This window comes from Rhinopithecus bieti, unplaced genomic scaffold (genome assembly GCF_001698545.2).
Source record: "Rhinopithecus bieti isolate Rb0 unplaced genomic scaffold, ASM169854v2 scaffold_11380, whole genome shotgun sequence".
Taxonomy (NCBI): Eukaryota; Metazoa; Chordata; class Mammalia; order Primates; family Cercopithecidae; genus Rhinopithecus; species Rhinopithecus bieti.
The window spans coordinates 3,955,428-3,973,876 of record NW_016807225.1 but is presented as its reverse complement, the minus strand read 5'-3'; the positions used below and the strand labels follow the sequence as shown (position 1 = coordinate 3,973,876).

At 41.1% G+C, this 18,449-nt stretch overlaps 2 protein-coding genes across 6 annotated transcripts in view; both read left to right on the top strand.

Moving 5' to 3' along the window:
- VIPAS39 (VPS33B interacting protein, apical-basolateral polarity regulator, spe-39 homolog) overlaps positions 1–13,404 on the top strand; it is a 33,083-nt gene extending 19,679 nt beyond the window's left edge. The window contains exons 12-20 of the mRNA XM_017880637.1: positions 1,607–1,680; positions 3,577–3,652; positions 4,142–4,276; positions 5,185–5,226; positions 5,556–5,645; positions 10,001–10,087; positions 10,675–10,764; positions 11,301–11,405; positions 12,444–13,404. Of these exons, the coding sequence (XP_017736126.1) occupies positions 1,607–1,680; positions 3,577–3,652; positions 4,142–4,276; positions 5,185–5,226; positions 5,556–5,645; positions 10,001–10,087; positions 10,675–10,764; positions 11,301–11,405; positions 12,444–12,464 (720 nt within the window). The 3' untranslated portion in view covers positions 12,465–13,404. The remainder of the gene's footprint in view (positions 1–1,606; positions 1,681–3,576; positions 3,653–4,141; positions 4,277–5,184; positions 5,227–5,555; positions 5,646–10,000; positions 10,088–10,674; positions 10,765–11,300; positions 11,406–12,443) is intronic.
- NOXRED1 (NADP dependent oxidoreductase domain containing 1) overlaps positions 12,626–18,449 on the top strand; it is a 28,980-nt gene continuing 23,156 nt past the window's right edge. For 2 of the 5 annotated variants that reach the window (XR_001887085.1, XM_017880638.1), the window contains exons 1-2: positions 12,626–12,708; positions 17,086–17,257. Coding sequence is in view for 4 of the 5 variants with exons in the window: in XM_017880638.1 (XP_017736127.1) it covers positions 12,672–12,708; positions 17,086–17,257 (209 nt within the window). In the remaining variant the exon portion in view is untranslated. The other 3 variants (XM_017880641.1, XM_017880640.1, XM_017880639.1) reach the window with 3 other exon arrangements.

Genomic DNA, 18,449 nt, shown 5'->3' with positions numbered 1-18,449 from the left:
TCACCTGGCTCAGTAACATGTTTTCTGAAAGGAACTTGTACTTAATATTCAAAGCATGAGACAATCTGAAAAATCCTTTTTCTTAATCAACTGAAAATGATTGGCAGCCTGTAGTAATTATTGAAAAGCTATTTATATTTTTAAATCTCTCTAAGTTCAAAACTATAAGGATTTTTCTTCTTACAGCATTCTTATAAACTTTTTTGTTTTGAATTTGATTAGTGAGAATAAATGTGTTTTGGGTAACTCATTTTAATCTAAAACTTTATTTTCTTTATACTCATGTTTGAATTGAAGATGATTTATCATGCATGTTGTTGTATATAGATTTTGAATTTTTCAACCTTGTAAACTTTGGAAGTGGCAAAGCTGATAGAACACTTTTAGTGTATGTCCACAGAATATGAAGGTTTCCCAAGAAGAACTTTTCTTGAAAGACCTAAGGCTGAAATGGAATTGAATAACAAAAAATTAACTATACCTCTTAAAGATTACTTTCTTTAATATTAGGAATGATTGTATACCAACTATTTTATATGAAATGTTTTACAAAGATTGGGTTATGATATATAATTTCTGTTATTCTGTCTTATTTACATTTTACATTTACATTTTTATATACATTTACATTTTTATATATAGCTGTTGGCTCAATCTGTGAATATTTATGAACAGTGAGTCAGAATGACATGCCCTATTTATATTACTGATGCTAATTGTTAGATGTTGACATGATCATACTACCATTGATCATGTACATGGTCAAGGATGCCAAAAATAACACTGAAATACGCATTTAGCTCTTTGACTTTTCAAAATCTAAATCTGAAGCAAAATATTCATTTTTGGTTAAATACTGAGGCTAAAATGAAACTTAAAGGTAAAGCTCAGTACTGTATCTACTCAGTGCTTCATTAGATAGATCAGCACTGGCCAATAGAACTTTCTACAATGATGGAAATATTCCATATTTGGGCTGGGCGCAGTGGCTCACGCCTGTAATCCCAGCACATTGGGAGACCAAGGTGGGGCAGGTCACCTGAGGTCAGGAGTTTGAGACCATGATGGTGAAACCGTGCCTCTACTAAAAATACAAAAATTAGCCAGGCATGGTGGTGGGTGCTTGTAATCCCAGCTACTCGGGAGGCTGAGGCAGGAGAATCACTTGAACCCGGGAGGCAGAGGTTGCAATAAGCTGAGATTGTGCCATTGCACTCCAGCCTGGGCAACAAAAGCGAGACCCCGTCTCAAAAAAAAAAAAATTTACATATTTGTGTTGTCCAATATAGTAGCCCCTGGTCACATGTAGCTATTGAGTTCTTTAAAAGTAGCTAGTGTTAACTAAGGAGGTGAATTTCTACTTTAATTAATTTAAATTTAAAGAAACAGTTGTAGCTAGAGGCTATTGTATTGTACAGTGCAGTTATAGATAAACCTACTAATGATATGTAGTCACTCTTTGCCTATCCCCCCGCCCGCCCCCCATAACCATTTATACCCAGAAATGAAGAATTTGGTTTTTTTTAAAGCACGGGAAGTTCAATTATTCAGCTATCTCCCTCATCTAAGGAGACAAAATACCTCAAAGCCTTTTCTGCTTTTGTAGCTATCTCATTATCGAGAGCATTTGAACATTCGGGACCCTGACAAACGAAAAGAATTTCTTAAGACCTGTATTGGGTAAGTATGGGGGAGAAGTGATTTTAAGTATCAATACCTTTACCCAGAAGGAATGAAGAAAATTAAAAAGGGTGGAATGGATAGGCAGGAAGGGAAGGGCTAACAATGAATCATACCAGCATCATTCAGGGTCGCCTCGTGCAGTGGTGTTCACACACTAGTCCCCAGCAGAGTTTCCACTGCTTAGTGGTAAACCGAGAAAAAAAAAAAAAGACAAATGTAGAGAGATTTTTTTCCTAAAGCCAAATTTATTTAATTTGAAAGGCTATCTTTTATTGGAGGATTTTTGTCCTCACTTTTCTCCTCTTATTTGGTACCAAAATGCGTTGTACCTTTTTTTGTGACCTTAGGTAATAAAAAGATAGCAATACTTTAGGGACCTGATGCATTTTTTTCAGTGTTACTGGTCCTTGAAACCCCAAAGTCCAAGAACCACTGATCCAGGGCAAGCTTTCATCCAGAATTAAAATTATTATAAAACCCAGCTCCACATATTCCTGTGACAGGGTGCCCGTTGCTCTTGAAACAGCTCAGTTTGTTTTTGAACAACCTTCATTGTTGGAAAGTGCTTCCTTATGTTAAGCTGAAACTTGCTTCCCTGTATCTTTTGAGACAGGTGTAGCGTCTCTCAAGTAGTCCTTGCTTCTTCAGGTTCAGCGCTCATGCTTGTTTCAACCATTCCTCATGTGACGTGATTTCCCGGCTTCAAGTTTAGAAATTTGATTATATCAGTGAAATCCATTTAATGTTACCCAAATACTGAGATATGTTATATGGCCTCTGGAAAACAAGGAGAAAAGTTAAAATAGTGAAGTAACTAGAATTTAAAGCATCTCTCTAATTTATCTCTTCTAAAAATTCACTGTGGCTAAAAGTTATCTGGAATAGTGCAATTAAAACTCAGAGTTCTTCCTGGAGTGAGCAGAGTACGGGGAATAATGCAGTGCTTTTTAAAAGATAGACCTGTGAACTGGGCATTTAAAATCTGACCTCTGTTCCTGGCCTTCCCCATTGACTGACCACATAACTTTTTGGCAAGATGCTGTCCCTTAGCATCTTCATGTATAACAATAATGCGGCTGGGTGTGGCAGCTCACGCCTGTAATCCCAGCACTTTGGGAGGTTGAGGTGGGTAGATCACAAGGTTAGGAGATCAAGACCATCCTGGCCAACATGGTGAAACCCCGTCTCTACTAAAAATACAAAAATTAGCGGGGCGTGGCAGCATGCACCTGTAGTCCCAGCTACTCGGGAGGCTGAGGCAGGTGAATTGCTTGAACTCAGGAGGTGGAGATTGTAGTGAGCCAAGATCACTCCACGGCATTCCAGCCTGGGCGACACAGAGAGACTCCATCTCAAAACAAACAAAAGCATAATGCAGTGTTGAAGATAGGACCCTTGACATTTGTGATATTTGTCAATCTATAAACATACCACCATGCCATGTAATTTAATTTACCTTTTGTACTCTGCAATAAAAAAAATGGCCAACAAATCTAGGTGTCCCCTCAGTAAGTTAAGCACAAGCCACAGAATTTCACTGGGATGTGGATGATGGGCAGTTGCCTAGGCTCACTCATTAGCTTTGTGACTGGTTCACCAAATATTCCAGCTCCCAAAATGAGAAGATCCTACTTCATTTATCAGCAAAATTATGAGTGACTATAAGTATTTTGTGGACTTTCAGGATCCCTCTTGAATTGGCAAAACCTTTAATATGAAATTCACACCATTCATGCTATGTCTTTCTTCCTCTAAGGGATGCTCTAAAGGTGAACTGAGATCAGACTTGTGAGGCACCATGAGCCTCTTATACTTATGCTGGTGATTTGGTTTAGTTGGGTTTGTTTCCTTTTTCGAATAGAGAAAAATACTAACCTTCTGGCACTCTACCAGCTTGCCATTTTCAGCAGAAGATTCTGCACACATACAGGACCATTACACGCTCCTGGAACGCCAGATCATTATTGAGGTTAGACTCCTCATCTCTACATCTTCTGCGTCAGCGCCAAGGCTCAGTGCCATTCAGCATCTAGGAGATTTCTATACTCTGCACGTGGGTCATTTCTTGTTGGTTTCTAAAAGCCTTTCATTTTCTGCCTCTACACAATAGCCCCTTCCTCCATTGTTTTAGGATCCTTTTCCTCTTACCAGCTGTTAACCTGGAAGTATTTCTTCTTCATCCCAAATCTCCCATGTCATCACCACTTCTATTTGTTTCCATCCAACGTGGATCCATGATCACTTTATGGATTTTAAACTACCCTGGGGATATCCTAGGCAATTTCTTTCTTTTTCTCTTCTTTGTTTTCACTCCTAGGGTGGGAACCACAACTGCTATAGTATTAAAAGGCTTTTCTCCTGCCTCTACTCCATGGACACTGTTTTTTGTTGTTGTTGTTTTTGTTTTTTTGTTTTGTTTTGTTTTGTTTTGTTTTTTACTTGGCTTACTCTACCACAGGCAAATGATCGCCATCTAGAATCAGCAGGACAGACTGAGATCTTCCGAAAGCACCCCCGCAAAGCTTCCATCCTCAACATGCCACTAGTGACAACGCTTTTCTACTCCTGCTTCTATCACTACACGGAGGCTGAGGTACAGGCAAAATATGGAAGATTCCACAAAAAGAACATAGTTCAAATCCAGTACTTTTACGTACTCTATTAATAATGGGTATGTATAGTTCTCAGAAATCCACCTGGAAGCTTTCCTGGCCCTCACCAGGGGTAAGAGGGTCTCATCTGGCCAGGAGGGAAGAGGTTTGTAAGGTTTGTGGCTTCAAGTGAGCTGGCATGCTAGCATAGCAAGTTCTATCCCTGGTGCTGTTACCTGTAGAAGTCTCTGTTCGAAGGTCCATGATTTCAAATGGATTAGCATGGTGTGGAGAAGGGCAGCAAGGTAGCAAGTAGCTGTGGATACTTTTTTTTTTTCTGAGATGGAGTTTCGCTCTGTCACTCAGGCTGGATGGAGCACAGTGGTGTGATCTTTGCTCACTGTAACCTCCACCTCCCAGGTTCAAGCAATTCTCCTGCCTCAGCCTCCCGAGTAGCTGGGATTACAGGTGTGTGCCACTACTCCTGGCTAATTTTTTTTTTGTATTTTTAGTAGAGATGGGGTTTCACCATGCTGGCCAAGCTGGTCTTGAACTGACCTCGTGATCCACCTGCCTCGGCCTCCCAAAGTGCTGGGATTATAGGCGTGAGCCTTCTTCCAAACTTTTTCGAAGAAGTTTAGATTCCATGCTAACAGGCAGACATTTTCCCCTTATTTGGATTAGCAGAAAATGGGAAAAAGCACCATACTTATTAATCCAGTTCCCAATAAGCCAGCTTGTAGTGATATCTGACTATTCCCAATGGAGCTTTTCCCTGAAATTAACTTCTGTGTTTAAATGGCAACGGAGTAAGATGTAGAAAGTCTCTGTAGTGGGAGAGAAAATGAGAGTTTGGGTGGCACATGGGAAAGTCAATATCACTAAAGTTCCTTTTTCGCTTTCATCCTAGGGGACGTTCAGCAGTCCCATCAACCTGAAGAAGACATTTAAGGTAGATACAAATTGGTCAGTGTTATGAAAGGAGTGATCAGGGTAACTACATGGAGTGGATGTTGCTTTGTAACCCTGTACAGTATGTCCTTTGATATTCAAGGTTGAAGGTGGAAAGGAATGAGTTTGGGAAAGTGAGAGAAGACTGAATGCCCTATAGCAGTGGTGGGGCTTGGAAATTAAGAAGTTCTTGAGCTGAGAAATGTTTTGATTTTTAAGAGCAGAGTCAGTATCAGGAAATATTTAATGTCTGTCTTTTCTAAAATTCTCAAGCACCCCCATTGATGTATTTCTACTTCCCTTTAATTTTTCTTGGTCTCTGCTTTCCAGATCCCAGACAAACAGTATGTGCTGACAGCCCTGGCTGCTCGTGCCAAGCTTCGAGCCTGGAATGATGTAGACGCCCTATTCACCACAAAGGTGTGTGCCCTGGAACTGTTTAGTGCTACTGAGGCCTTGGGAGACAGAAGGGTTCTATCATGTTACAAGTTCTGCTTACTGGTGTACATTTTCCTCCAACTTTTATTTTCCAAAATTTCAAACCTAAAGAAAAGTTGAAAGAATGAATTTTATAGTTCATATAATAATCAAATATATATTATAATAGTATAATAGTCTTTATCTACACTAATTTATTAACAATTTTGGCCGGGTGCTGTGGCTCACACCTGTAATCCCAGCACTTCGGGAGGCCAAGGAGGGTGGATCACGAGGTCAGGAGATCGAGACCATCCTAGCTAAAACAGTGAAACCCCATCTCTACTAAAAGTACAAAAAATTAATCGGGTGTGGTGGCGGGTGCCTGTAGTCCCAGCTACTCGGGAGGCCAAGGCAGGAGAATGGCGTGAACCCGGGAGGCGGAACTTGCAATGAGCCGAGATCACGCCACTGCACTCCAGCCTGGGCGACAGAGCGAGACTCCATCTCAAAAAAAAAAAAAACAATTTTGCTATATATGCTTTCTCTTTTTCTATACCTATGTGTTTTTCTTTTCTGAATCATTTGAAAGTAAGTTGTAGACATCTTAACACCTCTCCTTAAATACTTCATAAGCACAATATTGGGCCAGGCACAGTGGCTCACGCCTTTAATCCCAGCACTTTGGGAGGCCGAGGTGGATGGATCACCTGAGGTCAGGAGTTTGAGACCATCCTGGCCAACATGGTGAAACCCCGTCTCTACTAAAAATACAAAAATTAGCTGGGCTTGGTGATGTGCGCCTGTAATCCCAGCTACTCGGGAGGCTGAGGCGAGAGAATTGCTTGAACACAGAAGGTGGAGGTTGCCGTGAGCCAAGATTGCACCATTGCACTCCAGCCTGGACAACAAGAGTAAAATCCTGTCTCAAAAAAAAAAAAAAATTACATATATATATATAATTATCACTAAAATAATTTAACATTAATATAATAATATATATGTAATCATGGTCCATATTTAAATTCGTTCTTTATAGCTGTTTTGGTTTGCGTCTGTATTTTTTTCTATCAGGATCCAAAGACCTTGCATTGAGTTTTGTTGTCATGTCTCTACTGATTTGCCTTTTTTAAAATTAATTTTTATTGTATATATTTAAGGTACAACATAATGTTTTGATCTACATATACATAGTGAAATGATTATACAGTCACACCAATTAACATCCATCATCTCACAGTTAGCCATTTTTTGTGAGTGTGGTAAGAGCCCCTAAAATTCACTCTCTTAGCAAATTTCCAGTATACACTACACTATTATTAACTGTAGTCCTCATGCTGTACATTAGATTTCTAAATTTATTCATCCTCATAACTACAACTTTGACCTACATTTTCCCCTCTCTGGAAACTACTTTCTATGTGTTTGACTTTTGTAGATCCTACATATGAGTGAGATCATGAAGTTATTTTCCTTTCTGTGTCTGGCTTGTTTCACTTAGCATAATGTCCTCTGGGTTCATCCATGCTGTCACATGTCAGGATCTCCTTATTAAGTTCTGAATACATTCCATTGTATATATGTACCACAATTTGTTTATCAATTCATCCATCAATAGACACTTAAGTTATTTCCATATCTTCGCTCTTGCGAATAATGCCACAATAAACATAGGAGTGTAGATGTCTCTGTGAGATGCTGATTGCATTTCCTTTGGATATATACCCAATAGTGGGATTTCTGGATAATATTTTAGTTCTGTTTAAACATTTTTGAGGAATGCCTATACTGTTTTTCATGATGACTGCACTAATTTACATTCCCACTGACAACAGTATACTGGGGTCTCTTTTTGCTACACCTTTGCCAACACTTGTTATCTTTCTTCTTTTTTTTTAAAGATAAATGTTATATATTGTATATAAGTTATACAATAAGATGTTATGAGTTACATGTAGATGGTAAAATGGTTACTACAGTGAATCAAATCAACATATCTGTCATCTCAAATTATTTTTTGTGGCAAAAGCAGCTAAAATCTACTCATTTAGCAAAACTCCTGATTACAGTACAATATTGTTAACTACAGTCCTCATCTTGTAATTAGATCTCTAAAGCTAATGTTCCAGCATGTATGTATATATATACCATAGTTCCATAGTTTCTGTATCCATTTATCTGTCAATGAACACTTAAATTGTTTCCTTATCTTGGCTATTTTTTGGGGGGGAGGGAATTATTTATTTGTTTATTATTTTTGTAAGTTATAGACATTTAAATTCTCAGCAATAACTTATAATAGTTTTTCATGAATAGTTAACATCTCATGAATAGTGTTACAATGAATGTGGAAATGCAAGTATCTTTATGAGGTGATGATTTCATTTCTTTTGGGTATATACCCAAAAGAAGGATTGATTACTGGGTCATATGGTAGTTCTATTTTTATTTTTATTTTTTTTTTTTTGAGAGAGGCTCTCACTCTCACCCAGGCTGAAGTGCAGTGGCATGACTGTAGCTCACAGCAGGCTGTTATCCACATTGGCTACCCCAATCTACATTCCCACCAACAGGGTACAAGAGTTCCCTTTCCCCGCACCCTTGCTAACACATCATTTGTCTTTTTGATAACAGCCATCTTAACAGGTGTGATGTGATGTCTTACTGTAGTTTTGATTTGCATTTCCCTGATGATTAGTGATATTGATCACCTTTTCATATACCTCTTGGCCATTTTCATGTTTTCTTTGGAGAAATGTCCATTCAGGTCTTTTGCCCATTTTTAAAATCTGGTAATTTTTATTTCTGCTATTGACTTGTGTGAGTTCTTTATATGTTTTAGATATTGATCACTTATCAGATATGTGGTTTACAAATATTTTCTTCTAACCCATAGGCTGCCTTTCATTTTGATTGTTTCCTTTGCCACGTGCAGCTTTTTAGTTTGATGTAATCCAATTTATTTTTTGCTTTTGTAGTCTGAGCCTCTGGTGTGATATCCAAAAAATCATTGTCAAGGCCAATGTCAAGGAACTTTTTCCCATGTTTTCTTCTAGGAGTTTTATGGCTTCAGGTCTTATGCTTAGGTCTATTATCCATTTTGAGTTGATTTTTGTGTATGGTATAAGATAAAGGTCTAATTTCATTGTTTTGCATGTGGAAATCCAGTTTTCCCAGCACCACTTGTTGAAGAGACTATCCTTTCCCCATTGGGTCCACTTGGTGCTTTTGTTGAAAATTAGCTGACCATGTATGCTTGGGTTTATTTCTAGGCTCTCTATTCTATTCCGCTGGTGTATGTGTTTGTTTTTATGCCAGCACTGTACTGTTTTGATTACTGTATATAACTTTGTAATATAATTTGAAATCATGAAGCATGTTGCCTCCTACCCCTACCCACCCCCCACCCCCTTTTTTTTTGTTTTGAGATGGAGACTTGCTCTGTCACCCACGCTGGAGTGCAGTAGTGCAATCTCGGCTCACTGCAACCTCGCCTCCTAGGTTCCAGCTAATCTCCTGCCTTAGCCTCCCAAGTAGCTGGGATTAAAGGCATGTGCCACCATGCCTAGCTGATTTTTGTATTTTTAGTAAAGATGGGGCTTCACCGTGTTGGCCAGGCTGGTCTCGAACTCCTGGCCTCAAGTGATCCTCCCACCTCGGCCTCCCAAAGTGCTGGGATTACAGACATGAACCACCGCACCCGGCCTCCATTTTGTTTTTCTTTAACATTGATTGCTTTGGCTATGTGGGATCTTTGGTGATTCCATATGAATTGGTTTACATTTTAAATATCTGTTTTTCCATTGTAGGTTTGAAATTTTTTTGTTTTTCCCATTTGTTAATTACTTAATTAGTTGTATTAACAAAGCAATACATGTCTGTTGTCAAAATCAAACACTGTATTAAAGTATAGAAAGAGTGAAGTTCCTTTTTCATTTTCTACCTACTCCTATCTCACCCCCTTTCTCAAGGCAAACACTGTTAAAAGTTTAGACCTTCCCTCATGAATTTGCAAATAAACATCTATACTTATAAAGATATGGAAGATGGAATTATTTTCTACATTGATAAGTTCATATTACAAATATTAAGTAAGTTACTTATCCCATTTAGTAGTATTTCAAGACTTTTCCCTGCATTCATTTCTATAGATCTAAGAAGTTATTTCAAACCTGATTCATTTCTACTTTCTCAAATCGCTTGATTTTTCTGAAAAATTCATTTCTCATTATTTCTGTATCCTTCAGCACCTCCACCCACCCACCACATTATTCTGGTCTGATCGTAAAACATAGACTAGCCTAGAATGTGTTGAGTGTGCCTGGCCTACCTACCGCTGCCCCATCTTCCTCTTTCAGAACTGGCTGGGCTATACCAAGAAGAGAGCACCCATTGGCTTCCATCGGGTTGTCGAAATTTTGCACAAGAACAATGCCCCTGTGCAGGTAATGGCTCCTAAAGAGAGTTGGATACAGGAGATTCTCAGATACCTAACTTTAAGCCTCTTATTGGTCAGTGATGGGAAACCCGATCTGCCCTTGTTTTCCTTTAAAGGCAGCACAATGGTTGCAATAGGCCTCAAGATAGAAAAGGCCAGGGATTGAAATTCTCTCCCTTTCTCCCCTTTAGAAACAATTCCAAACTGTCCTCTCTGAGTAGCATCTACTATGTTAGCCCAAGTGGAATACTGATGTACCGTTCAAATGATAGAAAAGCAGAACTCGTGGAGAAAAGACATCAGGGAAGAATGAGCAAAGCACTGGATCAGATCTAGAGCACTGTCATTGCTGGCATGTGTATCTGGCTCTAGGATCAGGAGAAGTGTGCTCTTTCCTGCTTACTGAGGCAGCATGGAAGTACTGTGTAGCATTACCTCATTCCCATTGCAGAACTAGTCCTATGGTTGATGACGGGAATTGTACACATTTGCTGTTGAACTCTTTTGCCGTCTTCAGGACTTTCTTTTCTACCTTGTAGAGCTCTGTGCCTTATGGGTCTTTGAATCATTAATCGGAAGTACCTCTTCCCACAGATATTACAGGAATATGTCAATCTGGTGGAAGATGTGGACACAAAGTTGAACTTAGCCACTAAGTTCAAGTGCCATGATGTCGTCATTGATGTGAGTCCCCAAGAAATGGGAGTCCTCCGTTAGATCCTCAGTGGCGGGGGGGCAGTGGTGGGGATTATAATATTCTCTGTCCAAGATCCTGAGGTGCTCCCACCAGTTTTGACTGAATGAACAGAATCATCTGGCAAGAGTTCGTTTGGAGACCAGCATTCCTGTATTATTTTCCCAGCCCTCTGACTGGTTTCTCTGTGTTTTTATAAACTTGTCATACTTAGAGAATTCATAGAACTAAATCAAGCTACATAAGCTGTGTAGTCTTCTCTCCAACATGGAGTTCTGTAGGCATTGGACCTCACTGTCATCCCACTATAGCCTCTTAGCCTCTCTTTGAGTCTTGGGTCAAAGTGATGATGACAGAAAGAAATAAGCCCTCATGTCGGCACAGTGGCACACACCTGTAGTTCCAGCTACTCAGGAGCCTGAGGAGAGAGGATTGCTTGAGCCCAGGAGTTTGAGACCATCCTGGGCAAAAAGAACCCTGTACAGAAGGCTGATTGGAGGTTCGTATTGTTTGTTTTGATGCACAGACCTGCCGGGACCTGAAGGATCGTCAACAGTTGCTAGCATACAGGAGTAAGGTAGATAAAGGATCAGCAGAGGAGGAGAAGATTGATGCTCTTCTCAGCAGCTCGGTGAGCAGCTACAGTTTATCCCTCCAGCAGGCTCGGGAGACAGTTCACAAAACAGTACCAAGTGTATGTTCCCAAGGCCTGGAAGGATTGCAGTTGGCTAATCCACATGGATGTAAGGCTCTCCTCTGGCCACAATGTCAAAAGTACTGCTTTGAATAGCAGAAATTACTCCTGAGATGCGATATGATAGGGGGGTAATCTGGGGACCTCAAGCTAAGACTTAACTGTAATGCTCTGATAATTAAACCTAGCAGGTAGGAGAAACTAAATATTGAACGTATAGGCCGGGCGCGGTGGCTCAAGCCTGTAATCCCAGCACTTAGGGAGGCTGAGACGGGCGGATCACGAGGTCAGGAGATCGAGACCATCCTGGCTAACATGGTGAAACCCTGTCTCTACTAAAAAAATACAAAAAACTAGCCGGGTGAGGTGGTGGGCGCCTGTAGTCCCAGCTACTCGGGAGGCTGAGGCAGGAGAATGGCATAAACCTGGGAGGCGGAGCTTGCAGTGAGCTGAGATCCGGCCACTGCACTCCAGCCTGGGCAACAGAGCGAGACTCCGTCTCAAAAAAAAAAAAAAAAAAGACAGTATGAAAACATGTTTCAGATTCAGAATATCCAAACTGTATGGTCTCATGGGGAGGGATGGGACCTACCTGTTGAAAATAAGAAGTGGGTGAAATAGATGTTAGCTATCTGGGGAGCACAGCTGGTTCATCTCTCACAGCATGAAATTGCTGAGCTTTTTGTTAATATGAAAGTTAGTTCCCTGTTAGGTATTTTGGGACCTACCTTAGAGTCAAATGACCAAAATTAGGCTTGTAAAATACAAAATAGGTGTTTAATGCATCTTTGAATAAATGAACTCCCCCACATATTTTTAAAAATTTCTCAACATCCCCTACCTACCGATCTGATTCTACTTTTTCTTTTCTTTACATTATCTAGCTATGAGCCTTGTTTTGTTGCATTTTCTCTGCCTTGCTATAGGGATAAGTGAAAACTGATCATACACCTTCATTGTTTCCTCTTTCCATAGCAAATTCGATGGAAGAATTAAGTGGCATTGACTACCCTGAAACCTGCCTCATTTCCTCCTTTCCTGCCTGTGAAAGTAGAGAGAGCTCCTCTTTGAGAGAGCTGCAGCATCACATCGCTTGGGCCCATTATCAACAGGCAGTGCCAGCTACTCTTGACACAGATAACTTCAGACTGAACTTCTGTCCAAGGAACATCATCTGAGGATCGAGATCTAAAGCTTTGACTCATGAGAATGATTCTCTCCACCTGGTGCTCATATGAAGGTGGGAGTGATTTCTAGATTGGGCCCCTACTGGGTAAGATCTCACTTGGTCTGAGAAAAGTGACTGCTCCAGAAAGGAAGAGGTACAGGTGTCATAGGGTGACCACTCCATTCCACTCAGCTAATTATGATCCAGGACTTGGTGCTGGACATTGGCAGTTCTGCTCCGAATGAAGTCAGAACAGAACCAAAATGGCCCCAGGAAGGAATGCCAGTGTTTCCCAAGACCTGCTGGAGATGCACTCACACCAGACTGCACAGACCCCTCCACGTTATGCCACACATTGCCTAGACATTGTGTTTCCTCAGCCATTTTCCCTCTGCTGCCCAGTTTACTCTGTCCAAAACCCTAAGGTTCTTCTCTCACTTGAACACAGATGACCTTGCTTGGGTGATGAGACATCCCCTTTATCTCTTCCTCTACTGCTAGCCCAGACCCGTCACTTTATAAGAAGCTCAGATGCAGCAGTGCTGGAGAGCTCTCTCTTTATGCAAAACTCTCATTTCACCAGGAGCTTTCAGAAGTTTCACCTGGGCTAAACTCAGCAGCATTTCTGTTAGGATATTTAGATGGAGGTATTATTTTCACACTTGGATTCTTCCTCTGTACCAATATTTGCCTCCTTTTCTGTGACTGAACTGGGTTTTTCTGACATGCGTAGACTCCTAATAAAAGTATTTCTTCCTTGGTGCCTTCTCTCCTGCTCCTGGTGGTTTTGTGCAGAATTATGAAATAATTGCTCAGGATCTTAGGATCATTACAAGTCTTCCTCAGTGACTGCATTCAGCAGCCTGTCAGCACATGTCAGGTTGTAGAGTAACAGTGCTATGGCAAAGCAGGGCTATGTGGTTAACAGAAGCCTGACTTTTTCCAGCTCTACCACTAACTAGTTATGTGATGCTGGGTGAGTCCCTTTCTTTCTCTGGATTCATTAGATAATCTAAAATTTTATAGAGTTTGTTTGTTTGTGAGATGGAGTCTCGCTCTGTCACCCAGGCTGGAGTGCAGTGGCACTCTCAGCTCACTGCAACCTCCACCTCCCAGGTTCAGATGATTCTCCTGCCTCAGCCTCCCGAGTAGCTGGGATTATAGGTGCCTGCCACCACACCCAACTAATTTTTGTATTTTTAGTAGAGATGGGGGTTTCACCATGTTGGCCAGGCTGGTCTTGAACTCCTGACCTCAGGTGATCCTCCTGCCTTGGCCTCCCAAAGTGTTGGGATTACAGGCGTGAGCCACCGCACCTGGCCTGTTTTTAAATAGACATGGTCTTGCTCTGTCACCCAGGCTGGAGTGCAGTGGCACCCTCATGGCTCACTGCAGCCTTGACATCCCAGACTCAAGCAATCTTCCTGCTTCAGCCTCCTGAGTAGCTGGGACTACAGGCACATGCCACCACACCCAGCTAACATTTTGTAGAGTTCTGTGCTCCTGTGACTGTGGAGTGGGTGAAGTCACAGAAAGAAAAGAGAAGATGCTCTTACAGAGGCACATACCATGCTTTAAGGCAATATGGTTCTCAACTGGAGGCAGTTTTGCCCCTCAAGAGACATTTGGCAATGTTTGAAGTTGTTTTCTGTTGCCACACTAGGAGTGCTACTGGCATCCAGTGGGTAGAGGTCAGGGATGCTGCTAAATGTCCTACAATCCACGGGACAGTCCCACAACAAAGAATTATCCTGCCCAAATGTTAGTAACACCGGTGTTAAGAAACTCTGTTTTAAGGGGATCAGACTCCAGCTTTTGCTCCTCCACTTTGCAATTCCAGGTAACCTCATGCTTAGTTCCTTTCTTGATCATCCTTCTTGCTATTGAAGAAACAAGAGTTTAATTTGCTAGATTGTACTAAAATTATTGGTTCATCTTCAAACAAATAGTGGTTACTTTATTAACTAGTATATTGGTTAGGGTTCATTTAGAGAAGCAGAACCATTGGGCATATATATGCATTATTTAATCTAATCTATATATGCAGTTTGTTAGAGACATTTGACCTTTCTCTGACCTGTTAGAGAAATTGGATGAGAAGTACTGAGGAGTAGAGCCTGTCTTTTCTGTTTGAGTACTTCCACTCAAGTATGGCAACTGGAGGGTCTGATTAAGGTAGTTGTCTTCATGTCCAATGGTAGAGCTTGAAATCCATAGGGAAGGCCGTGAAGAAGGGAAGATTGTTATAAAGTGAGTGAGCAGGGACTGGGACCCATGTCAGTTCTCACAGCCTCCAACCTTCATGAAGTGGGTGTCCCGCTGCTGGAAAAGCTAGTGGCCTTTGTCATGGAACGGAAAAACACCCAGCCCAGGAGTGAGCAACTGAAGGAGGAACCAGGGAAGATGTAGCAGTTACAGGTCCAACTGTTGCCCCTCACCAGCAAGGTACCCCCAGCAGATAAACAGCAACATGTGTGAACTACAAAAGTACTTCCCCTGATTATGCACAGGTTGGTTGCTGTTCATTTCCACCTTCCTGGTCTTGCACAGAAATATCTCTGGTGGTCCACCTTAACCAGAAACATACAGGGAAGGGAATTCTGGAAATTGCAGTTCAGCCTAGCCAAGGTGACATGATACAAAACAGTAACAACTGATCTCCACTTTTGAGAATGCATAAGTGAAGGATAGGCCTAGAATTCATGTCTGTACAACTTGTATGCTGCATTGGTCATACTGATCTAGGAGGTTTTGAGCTTCTTTTTCCTTTGGAGCAGGAAGCATTACTTGGCAACATTAGGATGACCTACTGACTGTTTTGGTGTAAGGAAGTGTTTCTTGAGTTTGATGAGAACTTCCACGCCCTACATTTCAAGTGTAGAGGCTTTGCTTTTGTTTTATGTTATTTTATTTTTTTTGAGATGGCGTCTCGCTCTGTCGCCCAGGCTGGAGTGCAGCGGCACAATCTCTGCTCAGTGCAACCAATCTCCACATCCCAGGTTCAAGCAATTCTCCTGCCGCAGCCTCCTGAGTAGCCAAGATTACAGTCATGTGCTATCATACCTGGCTAATTTTTATATTTTTAGTAGAGATGGGGTTTCACCGTGTTGACCAGGCTGGTCTCGAACTCCTGACCTCAAGTGATCCACCTGCCTCAGTCTCCCAAAGTACTGGGATTATAGGCATGAGCCACTGTGCCTGGGTGAGACTTTGCTTTTAAAGAGATTGTGTCACATAACAGCCTTCCTATAAAAGGGATTAGAGAAGCCAGACACAAAAGGTCACACATTGTATGATTCCATTTATATAAAATATCTGGAATAGGTAAATCCATCCGACAGAAAGCAGACTGGTGGCTGAGGGTGGGAAGGGATATGGAGTAACTGCTTGATGGGTGTAGGCTTTCCTTTTGGGAATATGAAAGTATTTTGGAACTACATAGAGGTGGTGGCACAACATTCTGAATGTATTGATGAATTGTTCACTTTAAAATGGCTAATTTTATGTTATGTGGATTTCACCTGAAAAAATTTTATTGGTTTCTTGAACATAAAAGGAGTTGTAAACTAACTCAAGTAGTGCTAAGATCTGTAAGATATTCTAGTCTGAAAAAAAAAAACCTAGAAATCCAGAATCTTCTTTTGGGAAAAGGAGGGTCTCATACTGCTCTAGTGTGGTACTCCTAGAAGTAGTGGAAGGAACTCATGTCCTGATATTCAGCTCAGGAAGACCTCTAAGTGGGGCTGGCCCCTTTAAGACTCAGAGACTGTAATCTGGTAGTTAAGGAGTCATAATCACAAGTTTCTTGGGTAATTCTCCTTAGAAATGTAGTTCTTACCTTCCAGGTCAGAAGTACTGAGGAGCAGAGCCAATCTTCTCTGTTTGGTGATAGATATATGTAGATGGGTTTATATGACTTTGAGTTTAGTTTGTAAAATCTAGATGTCCCTGCCCTAGACAGGGGACAGTGATATTTAGTTTGGGTTCTTTTCTACCCTGTGGAGAACAGAGTTCAGTGAAAGGGAAGCATTTCTTTGAAATGTGGTTCTATGTGTTCAGTCCTATTTCCAAAACGCAGGAGGGAATGGAAGGGAAAACATCCTGGCTCAAGAATACCTGTAAAACTCAACTGTTGTTGTAAATTCATCTGCCGAAAACAGTGCCTGTAACCCACGTGGAGAAACAACACTTTGGGTTTCTGTACAGATTTTTCATGAGTCCAGGATTCATGGGCAGCCAGTGATTAGGAATCCTCAAACACTCACACTCTAGAGTGTGAATTCAAGACAGGTGAATTCCAAGTTCAGAATTTGGGAGTAGAGAGTTGCTGAAGCCCACCATCATGAGTGCTTGTGACCTGGGCACACATACCATCATACACACACCTCCTACATAGACCCCTCTTCTACCAGGACAGGGAGCCAAACTGATTAGTATCTATCACTGCAGGAAATAGTGGCTTGGAAATGGACATGCTCCAGGACCTTGAGTCCCTGCAGTTTGAGTATGGGGTTCCAGAGGAAGATCGTATCTGGCTGTATTTGCAGGGCCGTTCTCGGGGACTGATGATAGAAGCTTGTGCCCATGCAACCTTCTTCTGCAAACTATTATATAATTTGAGGTAAGCTGAGTATCCAAATTGAGGAAGTTGGACAAGAATGTCACTGCTGAGAATTCAAATGTCTTAAATTTGTTTTATATCAGAGGGTAAGTTTGGCTGGCAGATTGTCGTTCTATCTTTTCCAACCCAGAGTCAATGACTCCTGGTCTGAAAGGACAGGAAATCTATACCAGGGTCCCCTGGCTGTGGTTACATAATAAAGCATAGATTAGTAGTGATTACCTTTTAGTGGATGGATTGATTAAATGATCGTTTATTCGTCCATTCACTCACTCATCATGACCACCAGCTTGCCCTCCACAGTTGCTAATGTCTAGCCATTCCTTATCTATTGGCAAGGAGTGCAAGTGGAATCAGTTCTTTCTTTTGGGGCTGAGGTAATAGTGGAATGCTCCCTTACAGGAAGGCTACCCAGGCCTTCACAGGTCCTGTGCCAAGGACTTCCTTGAAACCAGGAATATTGATTTGCAGAAAAGCTCTCAGTCCAGTCTTGATTCTGATATCAATATGGCTTCAGACACTTAAATAGCAAATGTGTGTGAAGCATGTACATATAATTAGGCTCCTGAATTCTGCAACTCTAGGTCACTCTGGGAGCATATGTCACCTCCTCACTCTACTTCTTAGTTTTTCTCTGAAGTTAGATTAATTCCTGGATGGTGGGACCAGATTTGAATTAAACATGTTTATAGATACAGCATATGTCCAAGGAGGCAGGCTGCTCAGTCAGTGAATTTACTGATTGGCTTACTGATAAGGATGCATAAACCTATTGGTGGTACTCTATATGACTGGTGAGGAAACAATACGTGAAACTTGCAGGTGGCATTTTATATTTGGAAGGATCAGGCAGTAAGAGAAAGTGCTCTTTCAACCAGGAGAGAAGGCTTAAATAGAGTGTGACTTGTGTTGCTTAGAAGCAAAATCCAGAGCTTTAAGACACTGGTTTTTACAGAAATACAGAACAAATATAAGGCTGTCATATAGCAATGAAAGTATACCTTATGTATTCAGAAGTCTGACTTTGTTAATTTTGGGCCAAGGAAACACATCCAGCACCAACAGTAAGTGGACCTCTGAAAATAGCGGTCTGAAATCTTCATCCTTAGTTTCTCAGTTCTGTTCTTTTTTGTTTTGTTGTTTAAATTTGTACCCTGGATGAACACTGTTTTTTTTTTTTTTTTTTTTTTTT